We start from the raw sequence: 13,946 nt of genomic DNA, 5'->3' as shown, positions 1-13,946 counted from the left end.
GTTGGCCCAGGATCGAGCATTGTTTCGTTCTGCTGTGCATGGGGTCGCTATGAGTCGGTTCCGACTCGATGGCACCTGACAACAACAACAACAATGGGTCAGAGTCGACTCAACAGCACTTAACAACAAAAACAAAGTAGTGTTCTTTCCAAACTACCTTAAAAAATTTTTTTTTGCCATGTATTTGTTAGAAACCTACACGTAAATTCATGTTAGTCAGTTTATCCTTTTTGGCCTCTTCAAATACCATCAAGCAGTTTGGGAGAAACAGCATATAAATTTCTGTACTATTATAATCCTTTTTTCCATTCTCATCATCAATGTATTTCCAAATTAGAGAAAGACATTGTTCTTTCCCCACACTTTGAAAAAGTGCCTTTACTTTCTATGGCTGGCAACAATGATAACCATCTTGTAGGTAGGTACATGTCTAAAGACTCCATCTTCTGTCATTTCTAAAAAGTCAAATATCTCATTAAGTGCTGCAGTCTGTTTTGAAGAAACTGTAAAGTAACCTAAACCTTTTATGATGAAAATTTCAGTTTCACAGAAAAGCAATTTACACTCCTTTTTGGTAGTCGTGTACAAAGGATAAGTAAGATTTAGCAAGTAAGATCTTTTCACTGTCTTTGGTTAAAAGGCTATAGATTGAATGGATTCTGTCAAGATTTACATTCGCATTATCTGCGAATATGAAGATAGATGAGCAGAGTCTAGTTTGTATTTGGGTAGGATATCAGTAATCTTTTGTTTTATGTTTTCTGAGGTTTTGTTAAAGTCTTCATAGAAATCTGGAAGACAACTTGAAATCTATTTTTCAAATCAAAGGTCCTAAGAGCTAAAGGAAACAAACACTTTTTATTGTCATGATTCAACACATCTGATACACTGTAAAAAAGTTGGTAAGATCGGACAGAATGAGCTCTACACTGAAAGGAGCCAACACATCTGTTATTTAAATTTACCCTTTTGTTCACCCACAGGACATTTTAGTTCCAATCTCTGAATCAGAAAATGTAACCTTACTTTGTTTCATACAGCAGTCAAGGCAACAATAATATATGTTCATTTGTGTGGTGTGCCCAAGGGAACTTAGCAGCTGCTGTTTCTGACTGTGCATTGATTTTTCTTCAGGAGAAGCTAACACTGATTTAAAAGTATTTATTTGTCTCATCCCATACTTGGGAGATTCAGCCTCCATCTCTTCTCCACCATTCCTAGCCCCAAGTTCTTTTGTGCAAATGGTAAAGTATGCTCTGTTTGAATTATTTACCTCTCTGAGGAGCTCTGGTAGCTTAGTGGTTACGAATCAGACTGTGAGCCGTAAGGTCAGCAGTTGGAAGCTACCAGCTGTTCCACGGGAGAAAGACGAGGTTTTCTGCTCCCATAAAGATTTCCAGCCTTGGAAACCCTGTACAGGGTCGCTATGAGTCGGAACCGACTCCACGGCACATAACAACAACAAGGAGCTCTGGTAGCATAATGATTACCAATTGGGCTGGTAATCTCAAAATCAGCACTTTGAAACTACTAGCAGTTCTGCAGGACAAAGATGAGGCTTTCTGCTCCTGTAAAGACGTACAGCCTCGGAAACCCTGTACAGGGTCACTATGACTCAGAATCAACTCGACGGCACTTAACAACAACAACAACAATCTAGTCATGGACTCCTACTGCGGTGCTATAGAATCAGCATTGGACAGCCAAATCCACCAGCTGCTCTTTGAAAACCCTATACAGGATCGTTATGAGTCGGAATCAACTCCACGGAACTTAACAACAATCCATTTGGATTTGCCCTTCCATCTATCATTAAGATTACCAAGCGATTTCATTTTTCCCCCGGCCTTGCCTAGATCATGCTAGTGTTGGCATAATAGGTATTCTCATTTTCATTATCTGGACTGTTAGAAAACACGGTCACAATATTCACTCAGCTAAAAATTAAACTGCTTCCTGACAAAGTACAATAGTTAATCGGGCTATTTACACTCAATTACAGCACTTCAATTACTCTAAGAGCATATAACAATTATTGTTAACCACAAATCATGGCTGCCAACATTATCAGTGAAGGAAAGCTAGACAATCATATCTATTTGACACTGAAAATTGTTGTCTTCAGAGCCTAGTTTTTGGATTACCAGATAGGTTTTGTATTTTCCCCGCAACCTTTGCACTCTTCGCTGAAAACCAAAGCTTTTTGCATCCGGAGGGTTTTCTGGAATGGGGAACTTTCCAGGACAGTCCCAGACAATCTGGGATGGTTGTTGTTGTTGTTAAGTGCCATGGAGTCAGTTCTGACTTATAGCAACCCTGTGAAGGATTTCCAAGGAGCAGCTGGTGAATTTGAACTACTGACCATGCAGTTCAAGCCGACCTTGGGGTCCTGTGCATTGTCCCACAGCACCAAACCAGGGATGATTGTTACCAAGAAATAAAACTTCTTGACTTTTCTTCCAGGGATGGCTATGCCTAAAGATTTAGCTATGCTGGTTTTTGCTATTACTAACAGCTCCATTCTATCTACAAAGGACTAATTTGAACGCATGCCCCAAAAGGACTAAGAATTCAAATTGTTAACTTTATTATAACAGCAATATAAAAATGCTTAATTTAGCTATGTGATGGTCAGTAAATGCAAGAGGGGTGCACAGAATGGAAAGAAAACCCAAAAGGAGTAATTAACATTTCTACCACAGGCATTAGTTAACTTGTTAGAAGCTGAAGTTAAGGTTTGTTAAATGCTACTCAGAGTTGGAAAACAAACATTAAAAAGACTCTAATAAGAACCAGCTCCCACCTGATTTCCCCACCAGAGCCAGTTAATAGTCACAATTACCCTTTAATCCTGAGGGGGGAAAATGTAGTCCATTAAAAAAATACTGTTGACTGTATTTGTATAGTTCTATGTGGCACTGTGGCCTGGACTGCAAAGTCATTTGAACCACAGGGTTGCTGGTTCAAGCTTACCAGCCACTCCTTGGAAACCCTATACAGGGTCGCTATGGGCCGGAACTGACTCAACAGCACTTAACAACAACAAATGTGGCACTGTAGGGTAAGCATTGGACTGCTAATCGCAACGCAAGGTAAGCAATTCAACCCAACTAGCCATTCCTCGGAAACCCTATACAGACAGGATCCTTGTGAGTCAGAACCGATTCTACGGCACTTAACAACAACAATAGCTAGCTAATGTCCCTTTAAAACCCCAAGCTAAACATATTTCATGAACCAAAGGGAAATCAAAACAAAATGACACAAATGTTTGTTCGGTCGCCTGCTCATGTATTATCGTTACAGAAGGAAAAAGAGGTACGTTAATTGTACAACTTTCTGAAGGATAAATGACCCACCTTTTTTCACTTAAGCTTTAAGGGGTTCTGCCCTGACACCTCACTCTGGATTTCTCCCAACATCAATGTTCTTTCTGGTACACCATAGAACCAAAGCCGAAGTATCGTCGTCCCTACGTGTCCTCGTAGGCACTTGTATAGTAGGTCTCTCTCCAAGAACCGGATCTGACGCGGGATCGGCGTAGGTTCCGTAACGCCGCTCTCGGTACCGGTGACTGGGGAATAACGACCCACCAGCTCCGCCAGTAGCGCCTGCATCTCCATTGGTGGCGCTTCCTGGAACAAGACATTTTGCATTGCTTCTTGTCCCTGCAGCTCTGAATGCAGAACGACGTTCTGGAACCGGACTGAGAGCTTCTGCAAGACCAGGCGAGCACGCCCACCTGTCATTCATTCACCAAGCTAAGACGTCGTTGTCTCCAGTCTTCTCTTTGAAAAGGATCACTCCCCCAAACCTAGGCTAGCCCTTAATAGTGACTTTCAACCTGGGGTGATTTTGTCCCCCAAGAGCTACTCAGCAATATCTGGACGCTTTTTTGGGGGGTGGGGGTGGGGCTTTAACAAATAGAAATTTATTCTCTCATAGTTAGGAGGCTGGAAGTCTGAATTCAGAGTGTCCGTTCTGCAGAAAGATCCTTGTCTTCTCCTTTTAGCATTTGTAAATCCAGCATTTCTTGGTGCTCTCCTGTGTCTTGGCTTCAATCTGGGAGCTTCACAGTACAGGTCTAAAGGCCGCACTCCTGGCTCTTTTTTCTTGGTGGTGTAGGTTCCTCCTTCTCTGCTGGGCACATTTTTGTTTGTTACAACTTGAGGGGTGCTACAGGCATCCTGGGTGGCTCTGTAGGATCTCCACTGGACCGTGAACCACAAAGTCAGCAGTTCACGCCCATCAGCTGCTCCTTGGAAACCCCCTATACAGGGTCTCTATGAGCTGGAACGAACTTGATGGCACTTTAACACCAACCACTAGCATCTAAATAGAGCCCTGGCGTGGTGTTGTAGGATTAAGCACTGGACTGCAAGGTCAGTTTGAACCACAAGGTCAACAGTTCAAACTCACCAGCAGATCCTTGGAAATACAAATGGGTCGCCATTGACGGCACTTAGCAACAGCTGGCATCTGGAGATGCTACTAATCATTCACAGGTACACAGGACAGCCCCCACAACACAGAACTGTTCAGTCCAAAATGTCCACAGTGCTGAAGATGAAAAATGCTGCCTTAAAACAAACGGGGGAAAAAATGAGGAAAGGAGGAAGAATGGAAATAAGAAAACAGGGAGGCAGTGGCAAAAGGGACGTCACATCATGAGGACTGCAATCAATGACATGAAACAAAATGTGTATGAATTGCTGAATGGAAAACTTGATGATCTGCTTTGTAAACTTTCACCCAATTCATACACACACACACACACACACACACACACACACACACCTTTTAAAACGAAAACGAAAAACAGAGATCCAGTCCCAGAAACGGATCACCACGCCTGGACTCGTCCATTGAGGGGACCTTGCTCTGAGGTGACCAAGCTTTGGGAGGAAGAACGCTATATCACGCAGGCGGGGCTAGACCAGGAGAAAAGACAAAACTTAAAAACCCAAATAAAGGCTAGAAGGCTAGGATCCTGCCCACATCTTCTGAGCCACTCAGGACTCTGCATTTTTTGGTGCAGTGGGATAAAGCACTGGATCTCATGGTCGGTTTTGAACCACAAGGCCACTCCTTGTAAACCCATTTTCAGGGTTGCTATGAGTAGAATTCGTGCTCCTTGGCGGCCAGGATGGCCAAACTTCGTCTCTCATATTTCGGACATATTGTCAGGAGGAACCAGTCACTGGAGAAGGATCTCATGTTTGGTAAAGTGGAGGGGTCGGAGAAAAAGAGGAAGAGCCCCAGCGAGATGGATTGGCCAAGTGGCAGCATCAATGGGCTCAAGCGTGGCAACAGTAGTGAGATTGGCACAGAAACACCGAGCAGTGTTTCGTTCTGTTGTGCATAGGGTCGCTATGAGTCGGTACCGACTCGATGGCACCTAACAACAACGAGAATCGACTCGACGGCGCTTAACAACACCTGAGAAAGTTACCACAGGCCGTCGACACTTTACACAATACGCTTTACTTTTGAAGCTTAGAACAACCTGCAACTTCTCGAACCTATTCTCATATGAGCTTATTCAAAATACAACTTGAGTCCTTTGGAACCAAACAGCGTAAGAGAAAACGTACCTAAAGCTAGCGCTTGGAGCATGCGCAGGGACGTCGGCGCCTTGGGCGTGACTCCCTTCTAACCCTTCCTCTTCTCCTCCCCGCGCTCCTCCCTTCCCCTCACGCAGTGTCTTCAGGATGCGCATGTGCGACTGATTCCCAGGGGAGCTGGCGGGGGGCGGGCGGTCTGCTACATCCGGGTGCTCGGCGGCCTGTGGGTGTTTTGTTTTCTTGACTGAAACTAAGAGAAATTGAGGCAGCTCGGCGAAGCTAGACTCCAGCCTCCGGACCTACTGCTCGGGCGGGATCCGACGGTAAGTGTCACCTGAGGAGTGGGGGAAAAGGGGAGGAACAGCCTCAGTCTAGGTCTCGGGGCTGGGACTGTGAGTAGCAGATGCTGACAGGGGGTCATTGACTCTCTGGGACGCTACACACTGTCTCAGTGAACCCTTCCGACACTTCCTCCCCCAACGGGAGAGACGACCGCGCCCGGAATCCGGTCTTCCAGCTGGACCTATGGGGGAGATCACTGTACCCGGGAAAATCATTTCGCCCTCCTACTTCAGAGATGGGGAAACCGAGGTCCTGAGAAGGAGTGTAATCTCCCTGGTTCGCACAGCGAGGCAGGTGACCGGAGTGAACAAGTTCCCAGACCTTCCGAGGCTCGCCCCACTCTCTAGACCTAAAATTCCCAGAGTCTGGAGAGCGGATTTAGGGCCAGAATGTGCCAGTAATCTTGCAACGCCGAGTGGACTCTGGGCGGGACCACTGGGGAGAAGCTGCTTCAACCAGGGCAGAATCAAAGGAGTCGCTTTTCAAAACCAAACCTGTAATTGTCCTAAGAATTGGCCCTGGTTATAATCACAGAATATATTTGATGTAAAAAAGGGAGGTATCTTTAGAGTCTTTACTCTTTTTAAAACTTAATGTTTCTGGTGGTGGTTATGTGCCGTGGTGTCCGTTCCGACTCTTAGCGACCCTGTACAGGGTTTCCGAGGCTGTAAATCTTTACGGGAGCAGAAAGCCTCATCTTTCTCCCGCAGAACAGCTGGTAGTTTTTGAACTGCTGACCTTGCGGTTAGCAGCTCGATTCGTAGCCACTACGCTACCAGAGCTCCTTTAAAGGTTTCTAGACAACCCGAATAGTTTCATGGATGGATGCAGCCATTTCCGTAGGAGTTTGAGTGTTTGTTGATTATTGGCAAGTTATATGTAATTCGTGCTTTTTTCATGCTCTGAAATAGAGATAAGGTAGATGTGTTTTAGGATTCTCTTTAATGTAATTCATTAAGTTACAATTTAGACTTATTTTTATGTTAATCGTGATTATCTTGCTGGGAGAGTAAAGCATTTGCTGTTTGAAGACTAAAATAAAGGTGTTCTGGGTTTTAAAAACAGACAATTTAGAAGGAGCTGTGGTGGCGTACTGTGTTACGCTTTGGACTGCTAACCACAAGGGCAGCAGTTCGAATCCACCGGCCTCTCAGCGAGAGACTGATGAGGAAATCCTATACAGGATCCGCTATGAGTCGAAGTAGACTTGACGGCATACAGTCACCCCACCATGGAATTTAGGAGTCCTGGTGTGACGCTGTAACCGCAATATTAGCGGTTCAAACCTACCAGCCACTCCTCAGAAACTCTACACAGAATCACTATGAGTCTGAGTCGATTCCCGAGCATTTAACAACAAAGATGAGGCGGTCTGCTCCCGTAAAGATTTACAGCCTCGGAAACCCTGATTAGGGTCACTATGAGTCGGAACCGACTCCACGGTACTTAACAACAACTTTAATTTAAGAAAGTTTTGTACCATGGAGTCGGTTCCGACTCAGTGAGCTTGCATAGGGTTTCTGCAAGATGAGTAGTTTTGAAGTGCTTATCTTTAGGTTAGCAGCCAGACTCCTAACCACTATGCTACCAGAGCTCCTTAATTTAAAGCAGAGCGGTGGTTAAAACTGGACTGCTAACCAAAGGTTGGCCGTTCAAAGTCACCAGCCACTGGACCAGAGAAAGCTGAGGCTCTCTGCCCTGTAAAGATAGACAGTTGAGAAACCCTTTTTAGGGTTGCTGAGAGTCGGAATCCACTAAGATGGCAGTGGGTTTGGTTCTTGGTTAGGTGGGAAGTGACGAGGGTACAGGTAAAACCTGCAGTACACTGTTGAATTTCTTAATCTGAGTGTGAAGACACATGTGTACTGTACTCAAATGTGTAAATCATAAGAACAGTTTTCATCTGAATCCATATTTTAGTCCAGAAAGTTTAGCACCTGTCTCTCCCCTATATTAGTGTCCCTGAACTGTACATATCAAATGACATAACAGCGTGGAGTCAGAATTACACAAAAGAGTTCCTGTGGCTTCATAAGCATTATGCTAGGTTATTTAAAGACTTACTTAAACTAGTTTACTAATTTACTTGGAAATAATATAGTGTGACAACAATCAGGAGGAGGTCAACCAGTGGTTCCTTTAAAATTTTTTAGTATTTGAGTACCCACCTTTCACCTTTGTTCATTTTAATAAATATAAAAAGCCATCTTTTATATCTAAATATATTTTTTAAATGTATATGAAATTTGCTCTGTAAACCTTCACCCAACTCACAATAAAAAGATAAAAGAAATCATGAAAGCATTCTAAAATTTGTATAGAAATTTATCAAAAGCTGAATCACATGTTCTGAAGAAGTATGTGAGGTGGAGAGAAAACATTTGTAATTATGTAATAACCTTTATTAAGTTATTCCAAAGCTGTGTGTTCTTTATTGCTAAGAAGCAAGTAAATAAAAATCCTTTATTATTTTTTTTAAGTGACCTGAAAACAATGTCTGGATTTCTGGAAGACCTGAGATGCTCAGAATGCATTGATTGGGGGGAAAAGCGCAATACGATTGCTTCCATTGCTGCTGGTGTTCTAGTAAGTATTTGGACTGTCATTATTTTGGTGTGTTTATGCATTTTGAATTCTGCGTGATGTTTTAAAATGTGTGCTGTTTATCTTGGATCAATGAGTTTCTTTTATGGATGTCAGTATTAGTTTGTTTTGTTTATGAGGGGGTTGATTTATTTCATTTTGAGTGCTGAAATTATGTTTTGAACTTTGAGTAACAGATTGGTTGAGTTTTTAGCTGCATTATAAAGGTGGCATAATAAGACATTACTGTTAGAGTCCAATAACTTGACTTCTGCAGGTCTATCAAGACTCACTTGAGATAGTTGTAAACAGTACACACGGACAAAATGTAGCAAATAGCAAGTGGGGTTTATTAAGCTATGAATAGTATACTTTTCAGAAGAGAAGTGGTTGTTTCTCATGCAAGTGCAGGTGAGTGTTGGCTTTCTGTTCTTTCTCTCTCCCCCTTTGTAGGGGTTTTGGCTCGTTTCCCTCAGGTTTAATTCTGACTGGCGGCAGGGTCTAGGTGGCACATATTTTGCACCCTTCTTAATGGTCTGGCTCTGCTGTGTTTCTCAGAAAGTGTGCTGCGTTCAATTTCCTGGAGTTGTTGATTCAAGTGCCAGATGCTGGGGTGAGGTTAGACTGGCTGTTAGGTTCCTATCTCTGTCCCTGACATTTCCCTCCTCTGAGAAGTAGGATCCTGAATTCTTTAAGGGAAATAGGGCATCGTTCTGTTTGGCTACTTTCTGCTGATTCAAAGATGAGCTCCCAAGTTAGGATCCTTCTCTTGAGTTTCGATTTTGACTCCTACACCTCTTCTATAAATCTAACCACTTCCTCATCCAAAGGTTCTGTGGGTATGGGTTGGAAGCCTTGCACCACTATCATTTTCGTTTGGAACTGTTGTGTTCTGGAAGATAAAAATTTAGACAACAGGTTAAACACACAGGTTAAAGTAATATTATAGCCACTATTGATCTAATAAGAGGGAGAAACTAAGTCATTGAGGAAAGCCAGCTTTTAATAGTTGTCCAAATGTTTCCGGTTAGTTCTTTTTGACTGTGTCTTAAAAGCTTGGCTATGTTTAACAGGCCTCATACCTTTTCTTCGACCTTTCCACTTAAATTGATATGAAAGCAGCAGGTGGTATTTGCCAAAGCACATATTCCTCCCTGACTAGCCAGTAGATAGTCTAATGCTATTCGGTGGTCCATCACCTGCTTTGCCAGTGAGTCAAGAGAGTATTGGATTGCTTTTATGGCAATACCAGCATCCTGGGCTGTACTCTGCAACAATCTCGAGGTGTTTGTAATACCTTATGCATCGTACACAAGCCCGCCTATAAGGCCAGCGATGACAGTGACCAGTGAGACCACTCCTGTTATAATCAGTCCTACTCATCTCTGGGTCCGATGTCTCCCTGAGTAAGCATTAACAGAAGTGATATAGGATAAGTTCCTATAAATCTGAGAGTCATAATCTACAGGTCTCAACCATCCTACTACTGTACAGCGCCCATATAAGTTGGTTACATTTACACATCTTAAAGCCCACACTTCTTCAGTGGTATTGTCTACACATAACCACCATGTCTGTGAGCCTAAGCATGGGAGTAGGCCAACTGGTGCTGTTCTCTGGGTCTAGCTAGAGTAGGATTTTTCTTAACCCATTACAAGTAGTCTTTCTCTGACAGACATTGGCATCCGGGTACCAACCAGTTTCAGGGTGCCAGTGGGTTACCCAGAGCGTTTCCTATTTTGAATCATGCCTCTCTGCCGTTCCTGCTTGTTTCTTGGCTAGTTCCAGGCCTACTTTGGGAAAAGTCCTTTGGCATAGAAGTTTCCAGTTTATATTTTTGGTATTGACTATAATATAATCCATTGAGCAAGATGGAAGGCTATAACACAACTCAAACCTTGAGGACTATAACTGGGTATCCCTTAGATTTCTCAAAGGGAGGGCTAATGCTGGACAAGTTAGTTAGTACTTGGAATGGAAGTTAAAGACACATGTTGGGAAGAACTCTGACTTTGGAGAATTTTGGGATGACACACCCAGCAATTTGTTAAATTTTTTCCCTGGGCTATTATTTTTGACTATTCAATAAAGAAATTTTCAGCTGTTACTGAAAACAGTGATAGGTTTGTGAAAATGGTGGTCTCCCCATGTCCCAGTTTCCCACAGTCCTTGCAGCTTTCACCAAACCTAGGACCTGGGCGTGACCAGCGGGACAACCTTGTGGCACTCAGGGGTTAAGGCCAGCGGCACCAGTGTCTCCTATAAATTTCGCCTTTTGGCAGTCTTTCGCCTCAGCATCTAGGTCACAGTTACTGTGTACACTGAGGTGGCAACTAGCAACAGCTCACTGAGATCACTCTGGGAACCAAGGGCCTTCCTTATGTTATTTCCTTCTTGAGTCTGGGGCAGATTGATTTATAAAATGGGTGTTTAAGATGGCCCTTGGAGCCCTAGTGTGGCACTGTGGGCTAATGCGCTGGATTTCAGAGTCAGGTTGTTCCACAAGGTCTGCGGTTCAAGCTCACCAGTGGCTCCTCGGAAACCCTATACAGGGTCGCTGTGGGTTAAAACCGACTCGATGGCACTTAACAACAACAAGATGACCCTGCCCTCTGAAAATTCAGCATCTAGATTGGTATACTTCTGCATTGCATCTACTAACCTGCCTTTAATAGCTGCGGGGTTCTCATCTTTCTTCTGAGTGATTTCAGCTAGCTTTGAGTAATTGATAGGCTTAACCTGAATTTCCCTCATGTCTTCTGTGAGACAGGTTAGCATGTAGTCTCGTGCCACTCTACCTTCATTGCCTGCTTGACTAGTTTGGTAATTCCACCCAGGGTCTTGATCTGGGATGTCCATTGCCCCAGCAGCCAGATGCTGATGAATGGTGTGGGTGTGGTCTGCTTTGTGTCTTGCAGAGTTTATTATGCAATGTTTGCCATCCACCATGCAACAGTAGGAAAATAAGACAATAATTTTGTCTTTCCAGATTACGTCAGAAATCCCTGCTAAATGCTGAAACTCCTCACTGAATTTCCCAGGGTCTGTGAAAAAGTTTCCTAATTTGGCTTTCAATTCTTTAAATCTCCCATGCTGAAGGGTATATGCGCTCTCATGGTCTGCCCATTTGACCTAGTTACTTCTTGAAGAGGGCCCAGGGATGAGTATATTTCCTGTGGTGCTGTTGGAAACAGCGTTGCTTTCTCAGGTTGGGGGCAGGAGGGGTGCTGAGAGGACTATAAGCTGGAGGGATGCCTTTAGTGTCTTTTAGGGGAGCTGTCACCGACCCCTCTGAGTCCTCAGGGGTCCTGCAGCTTTCTCCCCATGCCCTGATAATAATGCTGTCTATGGTGCATGAAAGCCTGAACATAAGAGATTTCATGCCACTTTCCTTGATTTTTACAGAAAAGATCTAACTGAAGGATATAGTATAGTAACTGGTGGACCCATTGGAGGGCCAAACCTCTGAGTCACCCAATATATACAGCAGTCAAGCTGTGTTACAAAGTAAAATCATCTTCCTCTTCTTTAAGCTGTCCATGTCTAGGGCAGGGTCCTCCCATCATCTCAGGATATGTCTCAAAGGACTGTCTGCCAGTATGGACTGGTCCCATTTCCATAAAGAGACACACAAAATCATGGAAGGGCTGAACTACTCCACCCACATCAGCATTCTGATCCTGGAGCTATCCCATGGGAGAAACTGAATCCTCCGTTCACCAGTTTCTTTCCCCTTGGTGGTGGGTTTACTGCCGCCTTCCCTTCCCGTCCACTGCAGGACTCACTTAAGTCCATCTTGGAGGAGCCTGCCCATAGCCCAGGACTCCTCCACCTTCTGCCTGTCCTTTCTTTAGGTCTTCCAGTCCATAATTGTTGTTGTTGTTAAGTGCCATTGAGTCAGTTCTGACCCATAGCAACCCTGTATAAGGTTTCTGAGCTGTTTCTGAGCTTGAACCGCTGACCTTGTGATTCAAACTGACTTTACAGTCCAGCATATTAACACACAGCGCCATATCAGGACTCCATTGTTGGTGACCCACAGTTAGGAAAGGGGTAGCAGAAGGGTGAATTCCCCTGCTCCTAGCATCTGTGTAATTCCTATTGCACCCCTGTTAAAAAAACACAGACTGGCACCAGCACGTAAAAGATAGGCTGGACTGAGTAAAGATAAAGGCTGGATTCCCGACTTTAACAGTTGTCTCAGAAAAAGGAAAGCTCCTTCCTCAGCACCCCCAGGGGTATTACAATTAAACAGATGTTGCAGAAACTGGATTAAAAGTCCTACCTCCCGCTTTTTATTGGAACCCCAAATTCTAAGCTATCTTCATGACAATAGACAATTTTGGGTATCTCCAGCAGTTCGAACTACCAGCTGTTCCATGGGAGAAAGATGAGGTTTTCTGCTCTTGTAAAGATTTACAGCCTCGGAAACCCTGTACAGGGTCGCTATGAGTCCGAACCGACTCCACGGCACATAACAACAACAACAACAACAACCTGCAGAGTTAGGGGAGTCCTGGTGTGGCACTGTGGGCTAATGCACTGGACTGCAAAGTCAGTTTGAAGTGCAAGGTCGGTTCAAGCCCACTAGTTGCTCCTAGGAAACCCTATAACAGGGTTGCTATGGGTCAGAACTAACTCGACAGCACTTAACAACAACAACAACAGCAACACAGATTTAGGGTCCAACCCCAGAGTACTAACAGGTAGTGGCAAAAGGCATAAGGGCCTGCCTAGGGACCATTCTCATAAGACAGGCAAGGGCAGGTTCTGGGAGATAGTATCTAAAGAAAGACCTCCCAAAGAGTGCATGGTTTAGACCCAGGCCCAGCATCAGGCGAAAGTGAAAGTCCAAGTCCCCTTCATGCAAGAGGAAAGACAGATACACACCGAAAGAACCACTCATTCTGCTGTAGTTAAATGTTGTGGGTCGAAATGTGCTGCTTAGGTAAGGGAGCCTCCTCAGGGTGTCACCCCTAGAATCAATTCTCCCTCTCTTATGTAGCTCAGTATTCACTTTCCCTTAGGAGGGAGAGGGGGGCATGGGCTGGGAGTGGCCAGTTTGCATCAGTCCCTGGATGCCCCTAAACTGCGTGTCTTCAGCATAAGGTTGGTGGTGGTTATGTGCCATGGAGTCAGTTCCGACTCATAGCGACCCTGTACAGGGTTTCTCATTCTCTAAAATCCTTACCTGAATGGGAGTTCCTGTGTGGCCCCAGCACGACTGCAGCCACAACGCTGCACCACCTCTTCAGTTGTTGTTGTTAAGTGCCATTGAGTTGGTTCCAACTCATAGTGACCCTGTATAGGGTTTCTGAGGAGCAGCTGGTAAGCTTGAACCACCGACCTTGTGGTTCAAATGGCTTTGCAGTCCAGCGCATTAACCCACAGCACCACAGAAATTGCCAGAGGGGAGTAAAGTCCCCCTCCAATTCATGCAATCCTACAGTTTTTTTT

The 13,946-nt window shown here is 44.3% G+C and overlaps 1 protein-coding gene across 2 annotated transcripts in view; it reads left to right on the top strand.

The window, feature by feature from the left end:
* Window positions 1-8,390: 8,390 nt before the first annotated feature.
* Window positions 8,391-13,946, top strand: part of TMEM50A (transmembrane protein 50A) — a 29,778-nt gene continuing 24,222 nt past the window's right edge. For both annotated transcript variants that reach the window (XM_006862283.1, XM_006862282.1), the window contains exon 1: window positions 8,391-8,492. In XM_006862283.1, the coding sequence (XP_006862345.1) occupies window positions 8,400-8,492 (93 nt within the window). In that variant the 5' untranslated portion in view covers window positions 8,391-8,399. The remainder of the gene's footprint in view (window positions 8,493-13,946) is intronic.

Source organism: Chrysochloris asiatica, unplaced genomic scaffold, assembly GCF_000296735.1.
Source record: "Chrysochloris asiatica unplaced genomic scaffold, ChrAsi1.0 scaffold00047, whole genome shotgun sequence".
NCBI lineage: Eukaryota > Metazoa > Chordata > Mammalia > Afrosoricida > Chrysochloridae > Chrysochloris > Chrysochloris asiatica.
The sequence above is the reverse complement of the archived record's forward strand: the minus strand, read 5'-3'. Positions and strand labels throughout refer to the sequence as shown.